At 50.9% G+C, this 25,349-nt stretch overlaps 1 protein-coding gene across 2 annotated transcripts; it reads right to left on the bottom strand.

The window, feature by feature from the left end:
- Positions 1-1,287: 1,287 nt before the first annotated feature.
- LOC112617365 (peroxidasin homolog) lies at positions 1,288-23,334 on the bottom strand. 2 transcript variants are annotated; one of them, XM_025374132.1, is made up of 11 exons: positions 23,231-23,334; positions 22,465-22,622; positions 16,730-18,233; positions 13,102-13,236; positions 12,220-12,428; positions 8,306-8,426; positions 7,902-8,034; positions 4,814-4,927; positions 3,583-3,727; positions 2,602-2,604; positions 1,288-1,676 (listed from the first exon to the last, which is right to left on the bottom strand). In XM_025374132.1, exons 2-9 carry the CDS (start codon positions 22,484-22,486, stop codon positions 3,608-3,610), a joined length of 2,358 nt encoding a protein of 785 aa, XP_025229917.1. In that variant the 5' UTR covers positions 22,487-22,622; positions 23,231-23,334; the 3' UTR covers positions 1,288-1,676; positions 2,602-2,604; positions 3,583-3,607. The 2 variants fall into 2 exon arrangements, with proteins under 2 accessions (XP_025229917.1, XP_025229916.1); XM_025374131.1 differs by having other exon boundaries at positions 1,288-3,727; positions 4,810-4,927.
- Between the last annotated feature and the right edge of the window lie 2,015 nt (positions 23,335-25,349).

Raw genomic sequence — 25,349 nt, 5'->3', positions numbered from 1 at the left:
AACTTTCAACCACCACCACCCTAATCAGTCAGCAGCCATTAACATCAAGACAAGACCCTCCACCAGCAAAGAGATTACAGCACACTGAAGGCTCAGATGATCGTTCACTATTTTTAGCAATAAAGTATTTTTAAATTAAGGTATGTACATTTTTTAGACATAATGCTTCTGTGCATGTAATAGATCATAGTATAATGTGAACATAGCTTTTATATGCACCGGGAAACTAAAAAAATTGTATGACTTGCTTTACTGAGATAGTCACTGATTGCAGTGGTCTGGAACTGAGCCCACAATGTCTCCCAGGTATGCCTGTATTTATGTCATTTGACATATAATCTTGCACGCCAGAAACAGGTATTAAGTGTTAATAACAAAAAGCAATAGGAATGTTTCAATGCATTCTACATATTATTAAAACAAGATACATATGGTTAACTTTTGCTAGTTTTGCATTAGGCATTTCATTTAAATTAAAATTGGTATATGGCACTCATTCCCTGGTGACAGAAAAGCACCTAATTTGTCTTTTGTTGATTGAGGAGTGTTCATCCCATGTTCATAAACATTCCATGAAAGCAGCTCAATTTCTCATTCTAATTTTGAAATGATTTGGCAATTTTAACAACATAATATTTAATTTTTCCTTAATATTTCATTATTCTCCTTATATAGACGAGTAGTATTTTTTCCAGGCCCTATAAAGACGCCCTCGAATCCATTCCAGTTTCCTTTAGAGCAGCATCCTGTCTCCCACCCAACCACAGCCCGAGGGGCTCAGCAATTATCACATGTCATCCCCGACTTCTGGCCCCAGAGCCCCACATGGCTCAGCTCTGAAAAGGGAGTGTCTGTCTTCTGTGCACTGTGCCCTCCTGACCCGCGTTCTTGCTTCTGGAAAAGCAGCTGCCTGTCACAGACACCTCGGTGTGTGAGCTGCTTGTACATACCTCTCTGACAAAGAAATGTCCTTCTCCACAGCACAAAAACTGCAGGAGGCATTTAGTTGCCAGAGGTTTTTCCCAAGAGCTCACTCCTACCTGTCAAAATTCAGTCAGGTTAAAGCATCCTAGCTACTTTGGAAAAGGAAGTCAACTTTATCTAATACCTCATTTTTAGTAATGTTTTCACATTTAGTCACAAAATCATTAGTGACTAGGACAGTTCTGGGGCTTTTTCCTGGACCTACCTCCTTCCCTTCTCAGGCTTTGGATCTCACCTGGAAAAGTTTTAGCCTCATGTACTGGTTTCAGGTAAAAAAAAAAAAAAAAAAAAAAAAAGCCATTCTCCATTTGAAAATGTGACCCATTTATTTGAACTGAAAGGCATCATTACAAAGTGCAAACATTTCTTTGGTAATGAACTGAATACAATGGTCATAAAAAAGGCATTTGGCTGTTGGAGCAGTTAGAAAAGTAAATAAATATGTACATTCCACTCCCGTTACAGCGATCCCGCAGAGGGGCTGCTAGACATGTTCACCCAGGCACTGCCCACTGTTCTGATTACAGAGAGTATCAAACTGGCGATTCCGCAGACATTTTGGTTTGAATTACAGAATTTTTTTTTTTGGTAAATAACAGTCAGCTTCCCCCTTTGGCTTAGACAACACAATTGCTTGTCACTGGCCCAGACCGCACATTACACAGGTGTGCTACAGGTGTGCCACCTCAGCACTGAGACCGCAGAGGCCTCCAAGGCACGTAAGAGGCACAGAACACTCCAGAACCCAGAATCCGCTGTCATCCGAGTGCCTCAGCAACTTACATAACCGTCAGTTTTTAGACGAACTTACACATTTCCTGTTTTACAGAAATCTCTTCCATAATTCGGTCACTACATTTGACTTGCTATTTCAAAAGAAGTCCATATGTCATGAAACGCCAACCAATTTTATCACTCATTTACCAATATGAGAATAAGAAGTCAAGACAACCATTTTTACAGATAAAACCCATGAATCCAATGACCCTCCTCACAGCTGAAATGCTGCCTCTGCCACAGCAACGTAGCAGGCTCGTGCTGGAAGGGTCTGGGTGTCTCCTTGGGAGGACATGCTCCTGGAACACGGGCCGTGCACGAATCACACTAGGCACTGTACGCGCCCATCCTGTCTGAAGGCAGCCGGCCTCCCCCACCCCATGGAAGCCTCGACGTCATACCCCAGTGCTGGACACCTGCCACCCTGAACTGAAACGGCCGTGACCTCAGGGGCTTCCGCCTCCACCACCTCAGCTGGGCCGCACTGAGGGCAGGTGGCCCGGACCTTGGTGCCTCATGTGTCCAGCACTATGCCCGGCACACGGTGGGTACTCAGGTCAGCGTGCTGCACTGAAGCTGTGTGTTCGGGGAAATGTTGCGCAGAACACAGATCGCTTTGTATTTAGAGAAAAATGGAAGGTTTTGGTCAATTAAAGAGAGACCATGAGGTATGAGAGTTGATTTTCACTGACTTCTAAAAGAACTTTTGCATAGTGGAAATGGTTTTTCTGTCATATCTAATACTTAAAAAATGGACAAAATTTCATAAAACATCATGCATTTTAAAAATACAAATGAGGTATAGGGATTCTTCTTTTTTTTTTTTTAACGCACTCACACAACCTGAAGTTAGACAGTTCCCGACACTCGAGCTCCTCTTCCCTTGGGAAAAGCCATCCGGAGGCGGCTCCTATTCAGGACGTGGACGCAACCAGGGCCGGCTGGGGGCGGTGCTGTCAACGCACGGGCCTGGCCCTCGGCAGGTATCAGATACACAATGGGATGAAGGAGGATTTTCACATTTGGTTCACAACTAGGCAGTATGTATGCCAAGTGACAGCTGAAAGCAAACCTGTTTCTAAATGTGGCTTATGAATGATCTAATCAAGTGTGGAAGGAGCTGACACACGGAGAGTCACAGGCTATACAGCTGCTTCGAGCAGCGGGAATGTTGGTTTTGGGATTAGATGCTGACACGCGGTGAAATGTTACAGAGAGCCCAGAGGAAGGAGGAGTTCAGAGGTTCCCAGGGAAGAGGCCGGGGGCTCGCACTGCAACCCCAGACAGTGTCCCTGTGAACACTCTTATAAAAGGTTCTGTTCCATTTGCCAAACACCAATTCTCTTTTTAAACATAGCTTGTGAGGGAACCCCGATTTCGGTGAGCCCCTCTGGCAGCTCCGAGACTCACCCCACCTGCGGGTGACAGGTCTGCCGGCTCCTGGCATCTGAACAAGGTAAGGCTGACGTGTAGAGGTATCCTGCTTTATTTAAAAAGAAATGGTGTTGGGAGGCAAAATCAATTTAGGCGCCTAAATGATTCAACTGTGCAATTTAATAATAGCACCAATTTTTCATTGTAAAAGAATTAAATAAAAACCTGAGAAGTCTAACGTGAAGCTAGGACTCCTGCCTGCTTCCCTTCGGGCACCTGCTCCGCCTCCTTCTCCACAGACGCTCCAGTTGGAAGCCTCCTGCACTGCCTTCTGTAACAGCACCAGCTGGACGTTGTCATGAAATGTCGCGAGTTCTGGGTGTTTCCTGGTCCGCAGCCTGCAGTTCCCTGCCGTCGGCCACCTGATCTCACAATGGCACCGCAGACAAACTCCGAGGAGCCTCCCAGGAGCCTAGGGCTTCTCCTCCGCCCTCCTCTGTAAGCAGACTGGACAGCAGGCCCCTGGGATGTTCATGGGGACAGCACAGGTGGCAGGGGGGCAAGCTTCCACGAAGCAGGTGACCTGCCCGTCCTGGAGAAGAGAGACGGAGCACAGCCTGTCAGCTCTGGGATGGCCTTCAGGTGAACACAGTCTGTCAGCTCCGGGACAGGTGTCAGCCATGGCCATGAGTCAGGCCTTGCCCTGAGGCCCCTGCCTTGCCCACTGTGCTTGCCCTGTGGGCATGGGTTTTGTGGTTCTCTGAGGATTTCATAGTTGCAGACAGGTATGAGTTAATGGGAGCCCCCATAACAAGTCTCCCTGAGGCTCCGTCCTACCTTTCTGTCCATGCCCACCCTCCTCTCACCCTGAGGGGTCAAGACCACCAGCTGGGCACATCCTCCCACCTCACACCTGGATCCCCTCGGACTGCGTCTGGGGGTGGACGTTGTCAGGAAGCAGGATGGGACTAGACAGAGAGGAAGGGACAGGGCTTTGCTCTTCCCCAGTCTGCGCTTCCCAAACCTGACCAGTTCAGGGATACAGATGCGCCCTCTCCCAATGGCCATGGCAAGTGAGGCGCCCGGGCTGGTCTGCTGTCCTCACCATCCTGCCTCCTCACACTATGCCCTGAGCTTTCCACGGAGCCTGGCTCCAGCCAGACGTCTGTCCACTGCCGGCACCAGGGCATGCTCCACCTGCCACCGGTCTCCTTCTGCAGGGGAGGCATCGTCCCCCCGCGACCTCTGTAACACCCCCAGCCCTGATGGGAGATGGGACAGGGTCAGCGGCGGGCACGTCGGTGTTCACCCACCAGCTCTGCAGGGAGGAGCTGATCTGCCCCACTCATGGGTTTCCATGGCATGAACATTCCTGCCACAGCTGATGGGAGGTGAGGCCAGTACACACAAGCAGCCCCATGTGGCCCCGCAACACAGTAGGGGCTGCCCGCCCTCTGTGGGGTGGACCATGCCGAGGTTCTGAGCCTCCTAGCACGTCCTCTGTGCACAGAGAGCTGGGCTTGCCTGGTGCTTCCATAGGAGTGAAGGAGGGACGAAGGCCGGCAGAGGTGGGCGGGGAGGGGCCTGGCCCTGACATCTGGGCCACCCACCTGAGTGGTCACATGGGACTCTCGGACTTGGGTATACCTTAGGGCGTGAAGACAGACCCCATACTCACTTTGCATTCACAAATGGTGCATGCATCCTTCTTCCACTTGGTGTTGTTAGCGTGAGACTCACCCCCGGCATCCACGCACTCTGTGGTACTGAGCCGTGATTCAAGTTTCTTTATCTGCAGCAAAGCGAAGAACATTCATTCACTGGCCACTTCAGAGTAACAGCTTGGTTCTTGTATTAAGATATGTTATTTCCCTGAAAATAATGCCTTAAAATAAACAACATTTGAGGAGAATATTTCTCAAGAACTTTTACAGAATCTCCAATGTCCTTATTAGACTGGCGACAGCTGGCCAAAAGCCCCAGTGGAAGACGTTCCCACCACCGTGCTGTCAAATAAAAGCCTTGGTCACAAAGGTGACGTTCTCAGAGGACTGTGGGAGCAAGATTCAACCAGAGGACAAGAACGTCCTGCACCTACGCTTCCACCAGAATGAACGACGACCACTCAGAATCCCCCGAGTCAAGTCTGCCTGTTTTCCGAGTACCACCACCACTGGCTTTTCTCTGGAAGCTCGGGGCCCCATGAGGTGCCCTTTCCAACCGCCGTGCCAGGCACCAGGTGGCAGGAGCCTCCTGGAAGGGTCTCCTTCCTCAGACCCTCTCTTGTGTCTTGCAGGGCCCGGGGGCAGACAGGGTGACGGTGGCCGGAAATGCCTGGGCCACGAGGTGACCTTGGGAAGAGACCACCCGCAGCACAGCACCGAGCCGCAGCAGGGAGTGACAGAAACTCGTACCTCATTCAAACCATCCGGATTTGGGGTTTTCTGTCCCCTGCAACGGAACCTAAACTGTCAGTGATGTCTGAAATGAACACAAATTATTTATCGTATCTATCCCAATTCCTCTAATAAGCCTTCTCATAAAGCATGTTCAGCCACAGGTAAGGCTGTCTGCTTTGACCGATCAACGATGCTGGCTGTGAGCCACCCACTCACTCATTTCAATTAAAACGTCTTCTTTGATCTCCTGTCAGCCAGAAGTGTGTCGTCCCCAACCTGTGCCGGAGCAGTGTCTCACCTGTGCACACATCATGCTGAAAAAGGTGGACGTCCCCTCACCGTACCCTCTGCATTTCGTGACAGCTGGACATCCAGAACCTAACTAGTTACTCACTTCGGGAAATGCCTCAGATGCAGCTTCTAAATGAAAGCCATCTTTCCTGCCTGCCTCATTCATTAGCAACTGGCACTTAAGTCACCAAAGCTTAGAACTTTCTAGCTTTGGGGATGGGGATGGGGATAAAAAAAAAAAAAGAGGGAAGCCTCAGAACCAGTGGCACAGGGGCCAGAGAGCACTTGGGGGTGGCAGCCAGGACGGTCTGCAGAGGTTCCAGGTGACCTGCATGTCACCTCTGTGTCTGTGGCTGACCTGCTTTAATTCACAGCCAGAGAGAAGCAGTGACCACAGCAGCCTGTGTGCGCCTCAGCAGTCACCAAGATACATGAACGCCTCTGCACACACAGGGTGCGGGGAAACGACCACAGACGGCACACACCCTGTGCTGCTGCCGGCCGCAAAATCACAAGGGACATCCGCATTTCTCAGACCTAGCGCTGCTACCCTGGGAGCTGCCCATTCATTCTGAGGGTGGAAGGAAGTCACAGCACTGTGGACAGAATCAACAACATGGGAGGGCACAGGGCATTGGTATTTGCAGACACAGGTGGGGTGGCTGGTCCCCCTCCGCCTCTGCTCTGCTGTCCAGGGTCACCTGCGCACAAGGCCTGCCCTGAATGACCTTGGGGTTCACAGACCCACCTCCGCAGTGGACCCCTGGGGCACCCAGGCCTCAGCACAGACCCCAAGGGTCAGTCTGGGTTTGTCTCTGCTTCCCCCCTACTGCCAGGTGGAGCTGAGTGAACTCTGCATGCTGTCCACTTGGGCAGCTGCCGGGGGATGAGCACGTGGTCTCTAGGCTGCAGGAGGAGGAAGACCTGCCACACGCTGTCCACGCTGGCAGCTGCCAGGACTCGTGCACCTGTTCTCTATGCTGCAGAGGGAGGAAGACCTGCCACACGCTGCCCACTCAAGCAGCTGCAGGGGGATATACACCTGGTCTCCAGGCTGCAGAGGCAGGAGGACCTGCAGCTGCAGGGGATGAGGCGGCAGGCAGAGAAGCAGTCAGGGTACCTCTCCCTGTGGCTGGGGGTTACCTTGGGGCTACACTAGGAGATGACTCTCCCAAACCTAAGGGCTCAGAGTCCCGTGAGTAGGAAAGGAGCTGTGCTTACAGGTTAAAAGTGCTGCAGACAGCTAGGACCCGCGCACCCTGGGAATCCCAGCCAGGACCCGCACACCCTGGGAATCCCAGCCAGGACCCGCGCGCCCTGGGAATCCCAGCCAGGACCCGCGCGCCCTGGGAATCCCAGCCAGGACCCGCGCGCCCTGGGAATCCCAGCCAGGACCCGCGCGCCCTGGGGGATCCCACCCACACCAGCGGAATGATGCACCTCCTTTTATTTAGCCATAGATCTCAATCTCCACCCGCTTATGTAACATCCCAGAGACAACCCCACCACAGGCAGTGGAGAAAGCAGAAGGAAGTCCCTGGGATAGGAAGGACAGGACGGAACTCATTTCTGCAGGATTTCTGCAGAGCCCGAGAAGAGCCTCATCTGAAAATCCCTGTGGTCGTACCACAGACACCAGCACTTTCCTCACACCGGAGAGGCTGGATCGGGTGTGGAGGACTGAACTGGAAATGCCTCCTTACCACGCCCTGGGAGGGATGATTCCAAGTTATTCCTAAGTTAGAGGCTTAAGAACAGGACTTCATGTTTGAACTCTCCTACAGCACCCTAATCCTGTGTTCTCTCCAGCAAGGTCACCTGGCTGGCAGTCCCACGGCTGTGACACAGATTGCCCCTGCCTGGTGACCCCCATCTGTTGGGAAACCCAGGGACACCAGTGGCACCTGGCCCAGCCCGACCCAGCACGCAGAAATGGCACCCCAAGGCTCCAGGGTCAGGGTCCCGTGTGGGCAGTTGAACAGTCGCCTGGGAATAAAGTGGTAGCCCCAGAAGGCTGGGGCAAGGCTGTGCTGCTGTGGAGTCTTGGATGGGCGGACACAGGCCCAGGCACCTCACCTGTGTTCTGAGGTCTGTGATGGTCTTCTGCATTTCCAGAACAAACTCTCTGAAGTCATTAGTCCCGGGAGTGTCTGAGCGTGTGCTGAAGGCTGAGGTGCTGTTGCTGAGATGTTCCCCGTGTCTCCCAACACTGTGGTGAGGGGAAAGGAGGGGGAGGGAGATATAATCTCGGCAGGTCACGCAGGGTCTCATTTCAAGGTTTCCTCGGTGTGCACCGCCCCTGATGCTTTGAGCGGGCAGCATCGCAGGACGCAGGCTGCAGCCCGGCCCCCAGTGTCCCGGGACGTCCCTGCCAGGAACCATCCTCACCACAGGCCCACAACAGGATGCCTGTCCTACTGCCCAATGCCCGCGGTGTGAGGGCCCCTCTGTACATCAGCTGACCTCAGAGACCACCATACCTGGGTATTTTCCGTGGTCTTGTTTTCTTGGTCGGCTGGTCCTCCTGGTAGCTGAACTCAAGAGACCGTCTGCCTCGGAAATGGTAGGAGAAGGCGTTGAACTGCCCCCTGGTCCTACAGTCTAAAACGGAAGCACAAAGCAGAATGTCAGCTCTGGAGGCTCTAACCTCAGGGAATTAAAGCACATCCTGCCAACTATGAACAGTCTTCACTGGCTGCCCGTGGAGCAAACTGTGGCACCTTAAATCAGGCAACCTGGCAGCTGGTCTGCAGCTCTTACCCTCTCCTGCCCTGAGGGGTCAGGCCTCTTTCCGCTGTGCCCCTGCCCTCGTGACCTCATGGCACCGGCCGCGCTGAGGACAGCTGGGCGAACTGAGGAGGCCCACACCACACCCTCGCTGAGTTCCCTCCACCCACAGATGGAGGCTCAGGCACTCTGCCTCGGAGGTCAGAGTCTGCTCGTGTCTGGCGGTCCCTCCCCTATGGTCAGGTGACAATCTGCACTCTGGAGTGCCTTGAAGTTATGCTACACTACCTGCATCACACTGCCAGCCCCACTGTCAGACGAGAGGCGGGCCTGGCCCTGCTTCTCCTGAATGTAGCCCAAACGCCTCCCTGCCTCGGTGTGGCTTCCTTCTCCAACTGTGGTGGACTGAGAAGCCCTCAGTGCTGTACCTCACCTGAGCCCCGGGTGAGGGGCCCTCAGTGCTGTGTCCCTCCTGAGTCCCGGGTGAGTGAGGGGCCCTCAGTGCTGTGTCCTCCTGAGCCCCAGGTGAGTGAGGGGCCCTCAGTGCTGTGTCCTCCTGAGCCCCGGGTGAGTGAGGGGCCCTCAGTGCTGTGTCCTCCTGAGCCCCAGATGAGTGAGGGGCCCTCAGTGCTGTCTCCCACCTAGGCCCTGTGGGCACACCATCTAACGAAGTGAGGGCTGTTTAGTCTGTCTTGTACATCATCCTCACCCAAGAAAGCTGTGGCAGAGGACGAAAGTGAAGGGCAAATATGGACCTTTGCAAAATGCTAATGTCTCAGGAAGCCACTGAGTAGAAATTCTATGAGAAGAGAAGAGGCACGTGCAGCATAAACCTCAGACCCACGCTAGCTTTCCTGTCTCCCGTGAGGGCGGCCGGCTCCTTCCGGTCTAGTACTCGCCTGACTGGCTGGAGAGGCAGGGAGTATCTTCAAGACAGAGGCCTAAAGCTCCGTCTGCCCCCAGAGCAGAGCCCATAAACAGTCCCGCTGAATGACCTGCTGTTTATTTCCACATTAACTATACAGCTTCTGAGTAAACCCAGAAATTGTCTCAGGAGCAGAGAAGAGCAGAGTTTCTTGAAATGGCTCCTGGGCACATAAATACATCCTAAAACAGTAGCCCCTCCCAGCAACACCCCGGGGACAAGAATGAGCCTCACTGGCAGGCCCACCCAGGGCTGTGCAGGTCTGGGGTGGGTCCCCAGTAGATTTCCAGGGCGACAGGGAAGCAGCAGGGCCAGGGCACGGTCCCAGGCACTGTGGGGTCCCTGCCAAAGCACCCATCAGCCCCAACCCCAGAACTCTTTGATGGGACCCCCATCCCTCCAGGATGGCCGTCTCCTCCTCACGCCCCAGGGCACGGCTGGGCCACACCTGCTCAGTGGCCTGGCCTGCACCTGCTCTGTGTTGCCCAGGCTGGCCAAGCCAGGAGCAGGCTGGCTTCCCGGACCTAGTGCAGACGCCACACAGCACTTGGTGTAGGCATCAGTGAAGCGGATGACGAAGAGTTGCACCTCACAGATGTTCATTTTAAATGTGTCTTTTTATTTATTTACTTTTTTGAGACAGTTTCGCTCTTATTGCCCAGGTTGGAGTGCAATGGCACGATCTCAGCTCATTGCAACCTCTGCCTCCTGGGTTCAAGCGATTTTCCTGCCTCAGCCTCCCATGTAGCTGGGATTACAGGTGCCGACTACCATGCCTGACTAATTTTTGTTACTTTCAGTAGAGACGGGGGTTTCACCATGTTGGTCAGGCCAGTCTCGAACTCCTAACCTCAGGTGATCGCCTGCCTTGGCTTCCCAAAGTGCTGGGATTACAGGCGTGTGCCACCGCCCAGCCCCCAATGTGTCTTTCTAAAAAGTTTAATTGAAAAGTAAATAGCAACTGACATTTGGTTCTGTCAAATCTGAGTTCTGTTTTCATATTTTTCTGCTGTATTTAAATATGGCTTTTGGGTAAACAAAAACAGGTAATGCTTATCAAGCATTCTCTAAGCTGTGTCAGCTTAAGGCCATGCCTGTTATTTTAAGAGAGAGAAGTATCCGGAAGAAACAGTGTCAGCCATTGCTTCAGGCAGTTCAGCCTCTCCCACAGTGCCCGAGAGGAGGAGGGGCTTGTAACCCGAGGGGAACAAAGACTGGCTTTAAAGATGAAGTCTTTCAAAGGACTTTGGATTTCTTAGCAAAAGAACAGAAAACCTGGCTGTGCTTCTTATTAAGCAGCTAACAGGGGCCCGGTAAAGTTACCAGAAAACGGTTTTTGTATCATTGGCTTTTCCTAATCATTTTCAACAGCACAATTTTCTACAACAGAACACATTTTCTACCACGCTTGTAGAAAAGTATTTTGAATTGGATAAACCGGTGAGGATACAAAACAAAAACACAAACAAAACAATAAAACAAAAAACAGATACAAGTTTCTGACAGATGTAATAACAAACATGTAAAGGATTTGGAAAATTGGGTACCTAGCAAGCATAATTTTGTTTTTTATGTGAATTCTCCTATCATATATACTTCCCTGCATGTGTGTGTGGGTGGTGGGTGGGGGGGGGGGCAGATAAGGAGGCAGATGCAGAATTAGATCACACACCCACAACACACACACCCCACAGGTACACATACCCCACAGTCGCACACACACACACAGGCACACACTGTCTTAGAAGCTGCTAAAACACAGCTCTATTATCAATGCAGATTTCAACACTTACTACCAAGTGTCCACAGACACCACAAGCTCCACAGAGCGCCGGGTGAGGCCACGGTCTGGCCCCGCCTCCCCGTCACGCTCACCGCAGGCCCCCAGATTCCCCCATGGTGGTGGGCCCCGCTTCTCTCACCACAAGAGTGAGCACTCCACAACCTGGGTTCTAAACATCCCCAGTTTGGTATTTTGTGGGGCTCTGATCATAGTTTGAATAAAGCCAAAATTATGTTCAAATTAGTAATGGAAATGGAGGTTAACCAAGGCTGGGAGTTAGGAATGCGAAGCAGGAACTCAGCCAGGAGAACCATCGCCGCACTCAGCAGGCCACTGACGCCTCTGCAGGGAAGGGGACCTGGCGCGCCAGGGCACGAGTGCCGGGGCTGTGGGATTGATGTCAGGGCAGGGCACGAGTGCCAGGGCTGTGGGATTGATGTCAGGGTGTCCCTCAGCTACACGGCCCCCGACGCCGATCATGAGGCCACCTCCTACCTGCAGGGCTCCTCATGAGATACTTTACAACACCTATCTTCAGTCATTTACGTTACAGATATTTAGAACATTCAGTATAATTTTTTAAAGAAAACCTGATATATTTGATATGCTTCTTTCATATTTTGATTTTTGTCTTTTATCTGGCTACACGAGCACCGTAAGCTAGACATACATTAGGTTTTAAGGAAAAATTAGGGGCACACCTTGCTGAAGTCTGGGTTTCTGTTTCTCTTATATAGCGCTTTAATCATGAATGTTCTCCCATAGCACTGCCAATTCCTCAGAATCACTACCTTTGTTTATATTTTTGGCATGGATACAGCACAATTTAAATCTAAAGCTGAATATTTTGTTTTCAGTTTTCAAGATTAGGGTGACATCTGCAGGTAATTAAGCACCCGCCAAGCAGTCACCAAAACCAGGGATGAGAAAGGAACAGACGTGGTGCCTCTGGCACGCACCTTCACAGCAGTCCTGCCACACCCGGAGGTCCACCCTGGGGATCTCGTCACAGCTGCCGTAGCCATGAGGGAACTCCGCCACCCTGAACACGTCGCTCTGCACCCGGGTGATGTTGTCCGCGTTGTCGCAGAGGATCCTGGCCAGAGACGTCTGCTTGATTTGAGTCAGCTGGGCGGGGGAGAACACCCCGGGGTTCTCATACCACAACCTGGATCCCCCAAAATGAAAGCAGGATCAGAGAAGGGCAGGAGACTCACAGGTCACCAGGAGCTGAGTTAAAATCTCCCCCTACTTAGTTCACAGCAATACAGAAACCACTAGGTTTGATTAGGTGTCACTTAAAAATGGACTCACACACTGTTCACATCCCCTACTCCATAACAAAAGCAAAGGCAGACAATCTGGTGTAAAAACGACAGTGTTAGCTCTTCTGACTAGCAACAAAGACAATGGGCAACTTTAAAAAAAACTGGTACGGCACTTATTTTAGGTTTGCTGAAATAGTAACAGGTTCGCTCTGCCTTTCCACTACATTAAAGTAGTAACAGTAAACAAGAGGCGAAACAAAGATCTTGCCCGAAGCCCAAACTTCTCTGAAGTCCCACAGTGGTTTAGCTGTATGGATTGTCCAATAGTTTACAGGAACAGAAATATTCCTGCAAATGAAGGGGTGGGAAAAGCATCTTTGAACCTGGTGTGGTTGAGTTTTGAGGCTGCAAGGACATGCAAGTCCAAGGCGGTGCACAGAAGACACCAGGGCCTCGTGCCTCCCTCATTCTCAACCAGGACGGCCCTTCTCCTCTGGAGTCCCTGAGAAGGCGGCTTAGGAGTGTGCTCCCCTTTCGGGTGCGTGTGCTCCCCTTTCTGGTGCACATGCTCACCTGTCCCCATCTCGCAGGCGCTTGAACTGTGTGCTGAGAAGACACATCAGGGTGGGGCCCAGCCGGCTGCCAGGCACCAGGTCCTCCACCATGAGTGCTGGAAACAGGTCGATGTTGAGTGTTGAGCCATACAACCTAAAAAATAAAGAGAGAACTGAATTTACCTAACAAAGCTGGACGTGGCAAAAAAAAAACAGCAAATATGAAAACAGTTCTATCACTATTTTACATTATTTAGAATTTTACTTAACAAAGAAAATCTTTACTTCTTTGCAGCATCTCTCCACTATTCTTTAAAGGATTTTCCCTACTTTCTGTTATATATGTGAGACACACACACACAAACATTTATTATAACAAATTTAGAAAAGTCAAGAAAACATAAGGAAGAAAATTTAAGCCACACCTTTTCCTACTATTCAGGGATAACCACACTTAACATCATAATGTATACCCTTCTAACCTTTTTAAAATAAACATATGAACAATAAATTATACATAGCTAAATGTATATAGTTTATTGTTCATGTTTATTTTTAAAAGTATATAGATACATTTTTAAAGAATAACATTTGATTCTACTACATATTGAAAATATATTTGCCATAAAAGAAAATATCTGCTAAGCAAAGATAGGGCAAACAAACCTTAGGTTTATATGTTCAAAAACAAACATTTTCATCGACTTCTTCCAATTCCTTAGAAATACAGGCTTATAAGCAACATGTCACAACTTCTACCACAAATCATCTAATCTCATCTTAGAACTTGACTACGCAGCAGATGACGCCTGTTTCAACTGCTATTCAAAGCTCAACTCGATTTTTAACATACACATTCTACAATTCTCATTGCCCTTTTCTACCAAACTCAAATCAGTGACCACCAGCTGACCCCTAGGATCACGAGAGATTTTGTTGCTGACTGAACAGGATGCACACAGGGCTGTGTCCTTAGTGGCCCCTGGTCTTACCGTAGAATAAACACAATTTTATGTAAACTAGCATTTAGTCTTTCAAAGACAGACAAATTGTCCCTTTTTCTTGTAAGTTCAATGACATTCAGGCTGAACTTCTAGCTCTAAGATGTCCCCCGGGAGTGAAACTTGGTCGGGAGGACCCTGGCGGCATCTGGTCTGTGGCTGAGGACAGCACACTGGGGCCACCAGAGGCGTCCACACCTTTTCCCAGAGGACTCCCTCCTGCTCCGGGCGGCTCCTGCTCCGGGCAGCTCCTGCTCTGGGTGCCTGCTCTCTTCTGTCCCCCACCTCTGGGAGGGACCCACAGTCACAGGGGCTGCAATAGTCACATTCCTTAGGCTCACCAGAGTCTAAAGCCTCCACCCGAACGCAAGGAGCTTCCTCCAGGGAAGAGACCTCGCAGTTCCAGAATGTCCCATGGCTGGGGATGGGCAGCAAAGGTGAGCCCAGGCCAACGCCATGCCATCCACTCGCCGTGCCGTCGTGAAACACAAAGTAGATGAGAACTACACAATCTCTAATGTCTGCTGAAGGCAACCCCTCTGCCCTGTGAAGTCCTCCCAGCCCCACGGTCTCCGATGGTCATGCAACTTTTCTCACGTTGATGTTTCATTTCCCCTTAGTCAGCAATGGGCTGAGGCAGGAAAACAGAAACAGACGAAGGGCTCAGTGTGTGGGTAACGTCCTTAACTTCTTTACCAGAGGCCTAGCACGCAACGCAGCCACGGTCCACCCAGCACTGGGCTCCACATCTAGTTCTTTTGAAATGTTTTGAAATAAGTTTGGCAAAAGAGAGAATCAGCTGGGAGAGTAATCTGTGTCAGTTTGGACAAGAACAAACGAGGATATTTAAGCACATAAAAAACACAGACAGTTCACATCAGTCCTAATTCAGCAAAACCACGACAAAAAACTACACTGGATTAATGGAGTGCGCACACATTTCCAAATGCCAGTAATTTAAGAGCATTATTTAAACGAGCATTGGAACATATTAAACTTAATAGGACATCATGTTCATTTATTCATAACTTACAATAAATTACAAGTAAAAAATCACTTTCCTTTAGAAGGCACAGGTCAGATCCTAACGGGATATGTCCTAACTTCAGCGTTAAGTAACTTAGGAGTCAACTGGAGAGTCCAGAAAATACGGGAAAACAGTCTTAAGAAGAAAGGTTTTTCTTCTTTTTAAAACAATGTTTTTGAATGGGAATAACATGTCCTAATACACAGTGCCCTGTGGATCTGATTCATAATCTAAGAACTGAGAAGAATCGTAACAGGAAAACACTGATGAGCAATTATTTTAGTTTTATTTATTATTATTTTCTTTTTGAGATGGGGTCTCAACTCTGTCACTCAGGCTGGAGTGCAGTGGCGCGATCTCGGCTCACTGCAACCTCTGCCACCCGGGTTCAAGCAATTTTCCTGCCTCAGCCTCCCGAGTAGCTGGGATTACAGGCGTCTGCCACCACGCCCAGCTAATTTTTGTAGTTTTTAGTAGAGATGGGGTTTCATCATCTTGGCCAGGCTGGTCTTGAACTCCTGACCTTGTGATCCACCTGCCTCAGCCTCCCAAAGTGCTGGGATTATAGGCGTGAGCCACCGCGCTGGGATTAAAGGCATGAGCCACCCACCATGCTGGGATTACAGGTGTGAGCCACCACGCCTGTTTGCAATTATTTTTATTTCCTTAAAATACAAAAAGCAAATCTGGTAGAAATAACATGCAAAAAAGGTAGTGAGTAAAAGATGTGAATATCTAGCAAAAAGGAGGGCCGCTGAATGTCTCCACTTTGGGGAAATCTGAGTTAATCAGAACCCCACTGTGATACCGAGTCCTGGGAAGGGGACTGGCTATGGACCAGGCAGCCCTGATCCCACCCCAGTCCTAGGCCTGGGTAGTACCATGGTCGCTGCTTTGCCTGTAAAACTTTGCCATTTTTGCCGCCCCACGTGGCCTGAGCTGACCTAATCTAGCTGGCCAGTTTTCCTTGTCTCAGGGGTGACGGCCTCCCATTTTGCCTCTGCGGCAGGACAAGGAGAACTGCGTCCACAGGTGATCAAGGCTGTGGCTCAGAAGCGGCGCTATCTGTGGCAGTCACGGGCAGGTGGCCCCACAGGCCTAGGTCTGGGCAACACTGAGTATGGGAGATGCTACAGGCCAAGCCTTAGGGGCTGGTGGCCCCAAGCGCCCGGTTCTGCAGACACCAAGCTCTGCCTCTCTCTCTGCCCCGATACAAGAGCAGGAACCTGAAGCACTGCCCCCAACAGCCACAGCGTCAGTTTTGGTGTTTTCTGGTGCAAACAGTGTATTGTTCTCTGCAGTCAACCCTTCTGCCAGAAAAGTATAGCTCATCTCCAAGCTGAAAACGTGCCACAGCTCAGCAAAGCTCCTCTCTTGGAAAACGGGCTGGCGGAAGGGCCCTCCACTGTCCATCCACCCCTGGCTCTGCCCCCTCCCCACAGCCACACAGCCACCGAAGGCTGCAGGTTCCCATCTTGACCTTCATGGACTTGCTTCATCTCACCTCTGCACGACACAAACAAAACTCACACACACAGCCAAATAACACACACACCCACCGTCCGGGTCTTCCAGGTGCCTAGGTACACGAGCCAACCCACACGGCCTCTTCAGCTCACCTTTTCAGTTTCTCCCGGATCTCAGGGTTTTTTATCTCATTTTTCAGGTCCTCGAACGTGTGTGCCGCCGACAAGTTGCAGTAGACCCTGTAGTCGTGGTAGGGCGGGATCCCGTGGTCCCGGCCGCGCTGGATGTTGATGGCCGCCAGGTCCAGAGCCACCGTGTGCGCCATGGAGAACAGCCGCTCCGTGAGCTCCGTGTTCAGCAGCTGCGAGGGCACACGCATCTTCCCCGCCACCCCGAACAGCCCCCTGAGAAGCGGGTCGATGCCGCCCTCGTTCACAATCCGGAAGGGAGAGAAGAAAGCTTTGTGGAGGGGGAGGTGACCCTGTGCAAGCGGCTGGAAGTTCTCGTCCAGCCGGTAAAGCAGCGGGTTGACCAGCGTGTGGCCAAACCTGAAGGCAGCGGTGGCGAAGGCGTTGAAGATGCCAGCATTGATGCCGGGGTCGTAGCCCCGGTACTCTCCCAGCGTCCTCATGCCCACCTCCCCCAGGATCTTCGGGAGCCAATGCTGGTAGGTGATGTGCTGGATCTCCGCGCCCACGACCTTCCTGGTCTCGTAGTAGATGGTGTCGCCGTCCCAGTGCGGGTTCAGCTTGAGCAGCTCCGCGGCGACGCGGTTGTGCTCGCGGAACCACAGCGTGTGCATGCTGGTCAGGCCCAGCTGCTCGTTGGCGCGGTGGTCCCCGGCCAGGAAGCAGGGGATGGGGCTCTCGTTCTCGTCCCGCATGCACTCGGTGGGCGGCCCGGCGGCGAAGGGGAGCAGCGGCTTCCCGGACCGCTGCACGATGCCCTGCCGCAGCAGGCCGCGGTGGCTGGCCAGGTCGCGTATGCTGCGGGCCTCGTGCTCCGTGCTGCCGTACACGTTGGAGGCGTCGATGTAGGAGGTGAGCTGGTTGATCTGCTCCCGCGGGTACACGGAGTTCATGAGCAGCGAGGTCATGCCGCTGCCGCACACAGGGCTGGAGCGCACGAAGAACATGCAGCGGGCCCCGCTCCTGGCGCGGGAGTCATTGGGGGGGATCATGACAGAGAAGCAGGGGGGGTCGCTGCTGCACACGGAGCTGCAGTGCTGTCCGTCGGAGAAGCGCGCCTGGCTCAGGGCCACCACCGTGGAGTCTAGGTCGTGGTCCAGGAACTGGCCCCACTGCATCAGCATGTGGGTGAACTGCTCGTCGGGTGTGACGGTCTCCGTCCCGATCAGGGTGGTGGATACCAGGCGCGGCATGGGAAGGGCGTGCCCGTTGTACAGTCGGTGGGGGTTGATGCCCCGAGGGGTGTTGAAGCCGTTCTCGTACACGGACTTCAGCAGGCGCTCGAAGGCGGTCAGCGAGGCGCCCCACATGGGGTGCTGCAGGTTGTTGCAGGTGCCGTCGTGCGTCCGGTACTTCTGGTGGAAGCACATGTCGGAGCAGTTGTTCACGCGCCGGTGGGCGGTGCAGCCCGACAAGTTTGCGATGAGGTTCAGGTACTGCGGAGACACCAGGTCGTTGTAGTGGTAACCTGGGCATGGAGAAAAGCAAGATGGCACTCAATTCCCCTGGAGGACGTGACAGCCTGGTACCCCTTGGCACCTCTGCCGCTGACATGGGGCTATCTACCCCCAGCTCATGAAACCTGTTGTGTGCCATGCAACCAGCCCTTCCTGCTGGAAACCTGCTCAGCACCCAAACTGCTCCTCCCCTCCTCCAGCCCTAAACACAGGTGTTCTCTCCACAGCCCCAGTTTCTGGGCCCTGTCTCCCCTCCACACTCAGCAGTCTCATGGTTTCAACCAGCAGCTCTTCTCTGGGAGACCCGTAACTGATGGAGCCCCACCCACGTTCACCAGTCCAGGCTGACGCCGCTCCAACTTCACTTTAAATGTCCCGCGGAAGAGACAGTCACCACACCTCCACACGAGTGCACACCATCGGTCTCCACATGCCGCCGAGCAGGGCATTTCCTGACACACCTGTCGCTGTACATCTCGGTCCACTGAGGCTTCATGCTCTCCTCCCGCAATGTCCAAAAGATCGCCACTTCCTTTCACACTGCCTCCAAAATGTTCCTAGCCCCCGTGCCCTCCTCTCCATTCCTCTGGCAGAATCCTGGGACTGATTTCCATGGCACTGGCCTTCAATTCCAGAAGGGCCTCCTGCCTGGTGGAAGCCATGCACACACACACCCTCCCCACAGCAAGCGCGCCCTCCCATGAACCTCGCACAGACTGGCTAGGTCACCTCGCTCAGAGACCTTCCATCTTCGCCCACTAGCTACAGAAGAAATTCCAAACATGGTAGCCTGGGCCATCACTCCACAGAGCTCTTCCTAAGTTCAGCTCCTAGTCTTCGCCTTCAAGACACCTGCTCCAAGCAACAGCGACTCCACGTCCTGGGGTCAGACACATCAGATCTGTGTTCGCCAAAGTGCTTCCCCCACATATTCATACATCCTAGGCCTTCACCTTTCTCAACACTCCTCCTTTCCAGGCACATGCCATGCCTGCTGAAAAGCTACACATGCACACACACATGCACACTTAAATGTTTACCACTCAACACATGCACACACATGCAAACATGCTTACAGATCACACTCACACTTTCGTGTGTGCAGACACTCACAGAGTTCCAAGCCATCAATGCCTCTTTTTTCTAAAGTTTCTCCAGCCCGTTTCTGCTTGTCAAGATCACAGGTATCACTATGGACACCTTTAAAGCAAACAACAGACAGCCCCTTTTCTGTGGGGGAGCGGTGTGCATAACTTCCACATAAGAATGCAAAGAATTGGAAGTGAGGCATTTTCCAGGCTGGGGAGAGTAAGTCAGAAACACACACCCTGGTGTGTTGGATGGGAAAGGTCTGTGCAGGCAACATGAACCCCAGGCTCCCCTCAGCCCCTGGTTCTGTTCTGTCTCACTTTTCCCAGGGCTGAAACAGTGAGCTGAAACATCTGGCCCTATTTTCATAGCGACTCTTAGGAAGTCCCACAGAATTATCAATCTTGAACATCCACAGAGCCAAGAAAGCAGAGCGCCAGGAGGAAAAGCGCTTCCTCCCAAATGCCTGGCTGGGCTGCGGGGCTGGTCTCCGGGCTTTCCTCCAGAATGTTCACTTTTTCCGTGGCATTGGCCATTGGTTCAGAGGCAGACCAGACCTGCCAACCAGAGCAGGTGGCACCGACCCTGGCCCCAGTTTCCCAGGGCTGGTTAGCCCACGTCTGTCCTCACCCCACACAGGGTGGTCATCCAGCCCAATGCTTTAAAATGCATGAAACCATGTTACTTCTCTGCAGGAAACCCTAAGGTTCCCATTTCATACAGAGCCAATGACACATCCTTATATTCACTCCCAGGCCCTTTCTGGTGGAGCACAAATCTGTCTTTATCAGCCCTTCCCCACCCCCCTTCCAGCCACACTGACCACCTGCTGTTCCACTATGCCCAGATGTGCCATACCTCCAAGCCTCTGCATGTGTGGTCCCCTCAGATGCTCAGGGAGGCCCCCTCACCCTTGTGGGGTTCCTGCTCACATGTCACCTTTGCCCATGGGGAACAGCACCCCATCCCAACCCCCACCTGCTGTATCTCTCTGGGTCACTTGCTGGGGCTTCTTATATGCAGGGACCTCTCTCTGGTTTCCCATCTGCATTTCTCTGGACCGTTTGATCTTTGAGGGCTGAGGTTTTTATTTCTTCTGTTTGTGGCTGTAGGCCCCGGCCCGGGACAGTGACTGGCATAGAGGGTGTGCCCTGACAGGCAGGTAGAATGAGTAAGTGAAGAAATGAGCGCCTGCATGTGCATCTAACTGCTGCTCAGGTAAATAGCAAAGGTATAAAATGATTCACATTGTTGGGGTGATTTTACTTTTTCCTTTCTGCCTTTCTCTGAGTCCAAATCTCTTTTTTTTTTTTTTTTTGAGATGGAGTCTCGCTCTGTCGCCCAGACTGGGGTGCAGTGGTGCGATCTCGCCTCACTGCAAGCTCTGCCTCCCGGGTTCACGCCATTCTCCTGCCTCAACCTCCCAAGTAGCTGGGACTACAGGCGCCCGCCACCGCGCCCAGCTAATTTTTTTTTTCTTTTGCATTTTTAGTATTTTTAGTAGAGACAGGGTTTCACCGTGTTAGCCAGCATGGTCTCGATCTCCTGACCTTGTGAGCCCACCTCAGCCTCCCGAAGTGCTGGGATTACAGGCGTGAGCCACAGCGCCCAGCCCCGTGTCTAAATCTTTCTATAATTGGCATGTAATGACACACAATGGACATGCAATTCCTCACAAGGAACAACTTCTAACAGCCTGGCTTCGAGGAGACGTTTCCAGATGGCTTTATTTCTGTGGTGGCAGCAGAACCCACTTACTGAGCTGCCACAGTCATGTTTAAAGATCTGATCCTGTAACTAAATGAAGAAAGGTAGGGAGTAGCAAGAAATTACACTTAGTAACTTCCCTCTTCATTCTCTGGAGAAAAGAACATGGCCTTTCTACAAGGAGACTGGCACCAGGGACTTGGGAAGGGGCTGGGACCCCACATGCCTGGTGCCTCTCACCCTAGTCTCCCCCTGCACCTGACAGGCACAAAGTGCCAAATAAACACTTGTTGAAATAACAAAATGGGCTCTGATGCGTCTCCCCAAGAATGTGCCTGGGAGGCGAGGGTGGAGTTTCATCCATCAAGAAAAGCAGAAACATTGAGAGGCCTCCAACCCAGTATTTCCTGCCCTGTCCCGCCCCGCCCCCAACCACAAGAGGCCAGGAGAGGACTGGGAAGCAGGAGCTGTGGAATGCGCAGTTTTGCACTGGCGGGTGCCTGGGCTTCAGCACCAACAGGGCTCCAAAACCTAACAGGTTGGGGCTGGCTCAGAGCAACACTTTACTCCGAAGACGGGGATAAATTACCCTACAGGTCTCAATTCCACGCCTCCTTCATTCAACCCTTGAAGAATATTTTTTGCTCTAATCCTAAAAGATATGCTCATTGAAGACAATTTGGAAAACTGAAAAATTATAAGGCAGTTCTTTCATTCCCACAGGGACAGCTACTGTTGCATTCTCCTCCGTGCTGTGTGTGTGTGTGTGTGTGCGCGCGTGTGTGTGTGTGTGAGTGTGCGCGCGCATGCACAGAACTGTGAGTAACCAGCTGCTGCTCAAAATGATGATTTTACATAAGGAAGTCAGGGTCCTCTACGGGTTCATCAATAGTACAACTACCAGCAAGGACAATAATGACATGTAAAGGCATCTGTTATTTACTGGGCAATGGCAAAGTGCCAGAGCAGCGTGAGTGGGGGACATACCTCCCCCAACAGCATCTCCACACCAGCCTGAGGGGATCTCATCAGCTGGTTTCACAGACCAGGGACTCTTCAGAAACAGCCCTCCTAATACGCATGGCGCCGCATTCCCAGGACACAGCGTCACTCAGGGAGCAAGCACGCTGCCAAGTCCTCCCTTACGGCTCATTTGTTGCAGAGGGACTGGGCTTGCATAACCCACCCTGGCCAGGTGGACCTGTTGTAGCCTGACCAGCACTCCAAGGGACTTCACGTCCCCCAGAGATTCCTATTAAACCAAAGTGACAGCGACAGGGCTGTAGGGCTCAAGAGGACTCACAGTTTAGGAAATAATTTCATAGTTCATAAGCACAGTGGGAAAGAAAGTGCTGGAACTCTTCCCTAGGAATGTGACTTAACTGTGGCATGTTCAACCCCATTACTCAGGCCATGGAGGAGGAAGAAAAAGGCTTTGGCACTGACTTGTCCCATTGAGGTCGACCATCAAGCCGTGCTGCACGTGCTCCTGAATGAGCTGCAATGTCCGTTCAAAGATTTCTCCTGCCCGGGCCTGTTCAACCGTGTAAGGATCCCTCGGATACCGGAACAAGGCCAGCAAATCATTTGGAGAACGAGGACGGCTAACCAGAGTTTAGGGAGAAAAAAAGGAAGAATGAAACAGATTACTGAAGATAAAATTCACAGTATCCAAAAATATAATCATTGCTATTAATATTTCTACAGCTACTTTCTACAACATAATGTACTATACCTTCCTCATCCGGAGTGGAGGCAACAAAACAAAAACAAAACAGACAAAAACCGGAAGACACTAAAAACAGATAATTAATTAAGTCAATAGAGAAAATCGCAGATATTGCATTTCAAATAAGAGGCAGAAAAACTGCTTTGGGATCAGCAACATGAACAAATACACTAATGACTTTTAAACTATTTGTTTTTGCCAAATCACGTAGTCATAAGCCAAAGGAATGAGTTGAAATTTTCAAAGAATGTTTTGGTTATGGATCACAGCCAAATTCTATTTGAAAAGCACACATCCTTCTGTTTTTTCAACCCCCAGAAAACTGGTGCCCATGTTGTTCATGATTTTTAAATTAAACATTTTGGTCATCAGATAATCAAATCAAAATTCATATACTAGAACTGCATGCATTCTTTAGTCACTCCCACCTTCACCCTAAAGCTCTGTGATTTGAGGGTCAGCATGTTTACAGCCCCGTGATACCTGTCAAACAAATGTGTTCGGGTTGAGTTTATAGCTCTGTCAACAGTCGCAATCGCTTCCACAATGGAGGTAGCTACAAACGGATCTCCATTTCGACTGACGTCAGGAACTGGGAAAATACAAAGTCGCGTATTACCAGGAAAAATACTACACAATTACTCATAAAATGATGTCTAGACACTACATCATTTAGCCACAAGGCATACTTTTCTCCAAATGTTATTTCTATTTTTCAAATCCAAACTCAAATTATTTTCTCACAAATTCTACTAGAAGCTGTTTCAGAGAGCATGAAAACTACAGACTTTAGCTTTTGAAATCATGTTACACCTAAGAAGACAGGAAGTAGTTATAACGTGAAGCATGGAAGATCTTATACTACATGTGGCAGCACATGGGAGGTGTGGACTGAGGCCTCCCTGTGTGGTCAGCTCAGCAGACAAGATGTCTGTGGGGACACCTCAGGGTCCAGCAGATCTCATCCATTCCTCTCATCAAGGGCCACAGCCTCCCTGGACACCGGAATCCTAACCCGCTCCCCTCTTTAAAGATCTGCTGCCTCCATGATCCCATCTTCTCGCCCGTGGACTTGTATCATTACACAGGGCAACTCCCTCCTCACACACACCACACATCACACACACACAATCACATTATACACACAGAAGCACACACAGCACCTACATAAAACATTATACAGAGACACACACACACTATACGTAGCACATTACATGCATGCTACACACAGATCCTACCACACACATACCACACACACAGCACATTATACACACATACCACATTATACACACAAACATACCACACACATTATATACGCAGAAACACATATACCACCTACACAGAACATTATATACAGACACACACCACGCCACATATAACACATCACACACACACCACACAGATACATATCACACATGCACCACACATATAGCACATTATACACACACAAATCACATTATACACACACACCACACACACATCACTTTATATACACACATCACATTGTACACACAAACACCACACAAATCACATTGTACACACACACCAGAGGTACCCACCACACACTGCACATTATACACAGACACACAGACACCACACACACACACCTGCCCCTCCTGACAGAAACCTGCCCCCACCTGACTGAAACCTGTCCCCTCCTGACAGGGATCTGCCCCCTCCTTACTGGGATCTGCCCCTCCTGACAGGAACCTGCCTTCTCCTGACTGAAACCTGCCCCCTTTGGACAGGGACCTACTCCCTCCTGACATATCCCACCTACATAGCACATTAAACACAGACACACACCACACATAGGACATGACACGCACACCACACACAGAAATATGCACCACACACACAGAAGATTATACATACAGATACACACAAAAATCACACATCCATCACACTACACTCAGATACACACCACACACACATTAGACACACATACACACGACACAAATACAACACACACAGCACATTATAAAGAACCACACAGCCCACCATACAGATACACACGACACTATACACACAGATACATACTACACATGCCACACCATAGCACACCACACATACTCATCACACTATATACACACACATACACACACCACACAACACAGACACACACCCCCCAAACACCACATAAACACACAACATACACAAACACATCAAACCAAACACAGAAACACGTACACACACAATCACACACCTCATCTACCCCTAAAGTTACTGCCCTCTTTCTGGTTCCCTCTTGTCATTCTTTTCTGCTTAATACTAAGTCCCTAGCTGATATTTTACCAAATACTATAAACTAATTCCAACCAACTTTTATTTTTAGTGATAAAAACAGCTCTAACCATCTCACGCAATGACACGAACCCCAATAAATCCAAAGTTGATTTCATTTTTCTTCAACATACGCAATCTTTTGACAGACGCTGACACAGCTCAACGCACCCTTACCAAAAGGCTTCTTTCACTTGGCTGCTGGGACACAGCCCTCCATGGGGACCTGCCCCCTCTTGACAGAGACCTGCCCTCTCCCGACAGAAAGTTGCCCCCTCCTGACTGAAACCTGCCACTTCCTAACAGGGACCTGTCCCCT

This window comes from Theropithecus gelada, unplaced genomic scaffold (genome assembly GCF_003255815.1).
Source record: "Theropithecus gelada isolate Dixy unplaced genomic scaffold, Tgel_1.0 HiC_scaffold_16097, whole genome shotgun sequence".
In the NCBI taxonomy this organism is placed as follows: Eukaryota; Metazoa; Chordata; class Mammalia; order Primates; family Cercopithecidae; genus Theropithecus; species Theropithecus gelada.
Note: the sequence above shows the minus strand (reverse complement) of the source record. Positions and strands in the feature narration are given on the sequence as shown.

What these genes read in the sequence shown, in the direction of transcription:
- LOC112617365 (XM_025374131.1), bottom strand. Translation starts at nt 22,486, where the DNA reads ATGGTCGACCTCAATGGGACAA. An exon ending in ATCCGGGAGAAACTGAAAAG is followed by an intron (nt 13,237 to 16,729) that starts GTGAGCTGAAGA and finishes TTTATTTTTTAG; the next exon opens with GTTGTATGGCTCAACACTCA. An exon ending in AGACCACGGAAAATACCCAG is followed by an intron (nt 8,035 to 8,305) that starts GTATGGTGGTCT and finishes CCCTCACCACAG; the next exon opens with TGTTGGGAGACACGGGGAAC.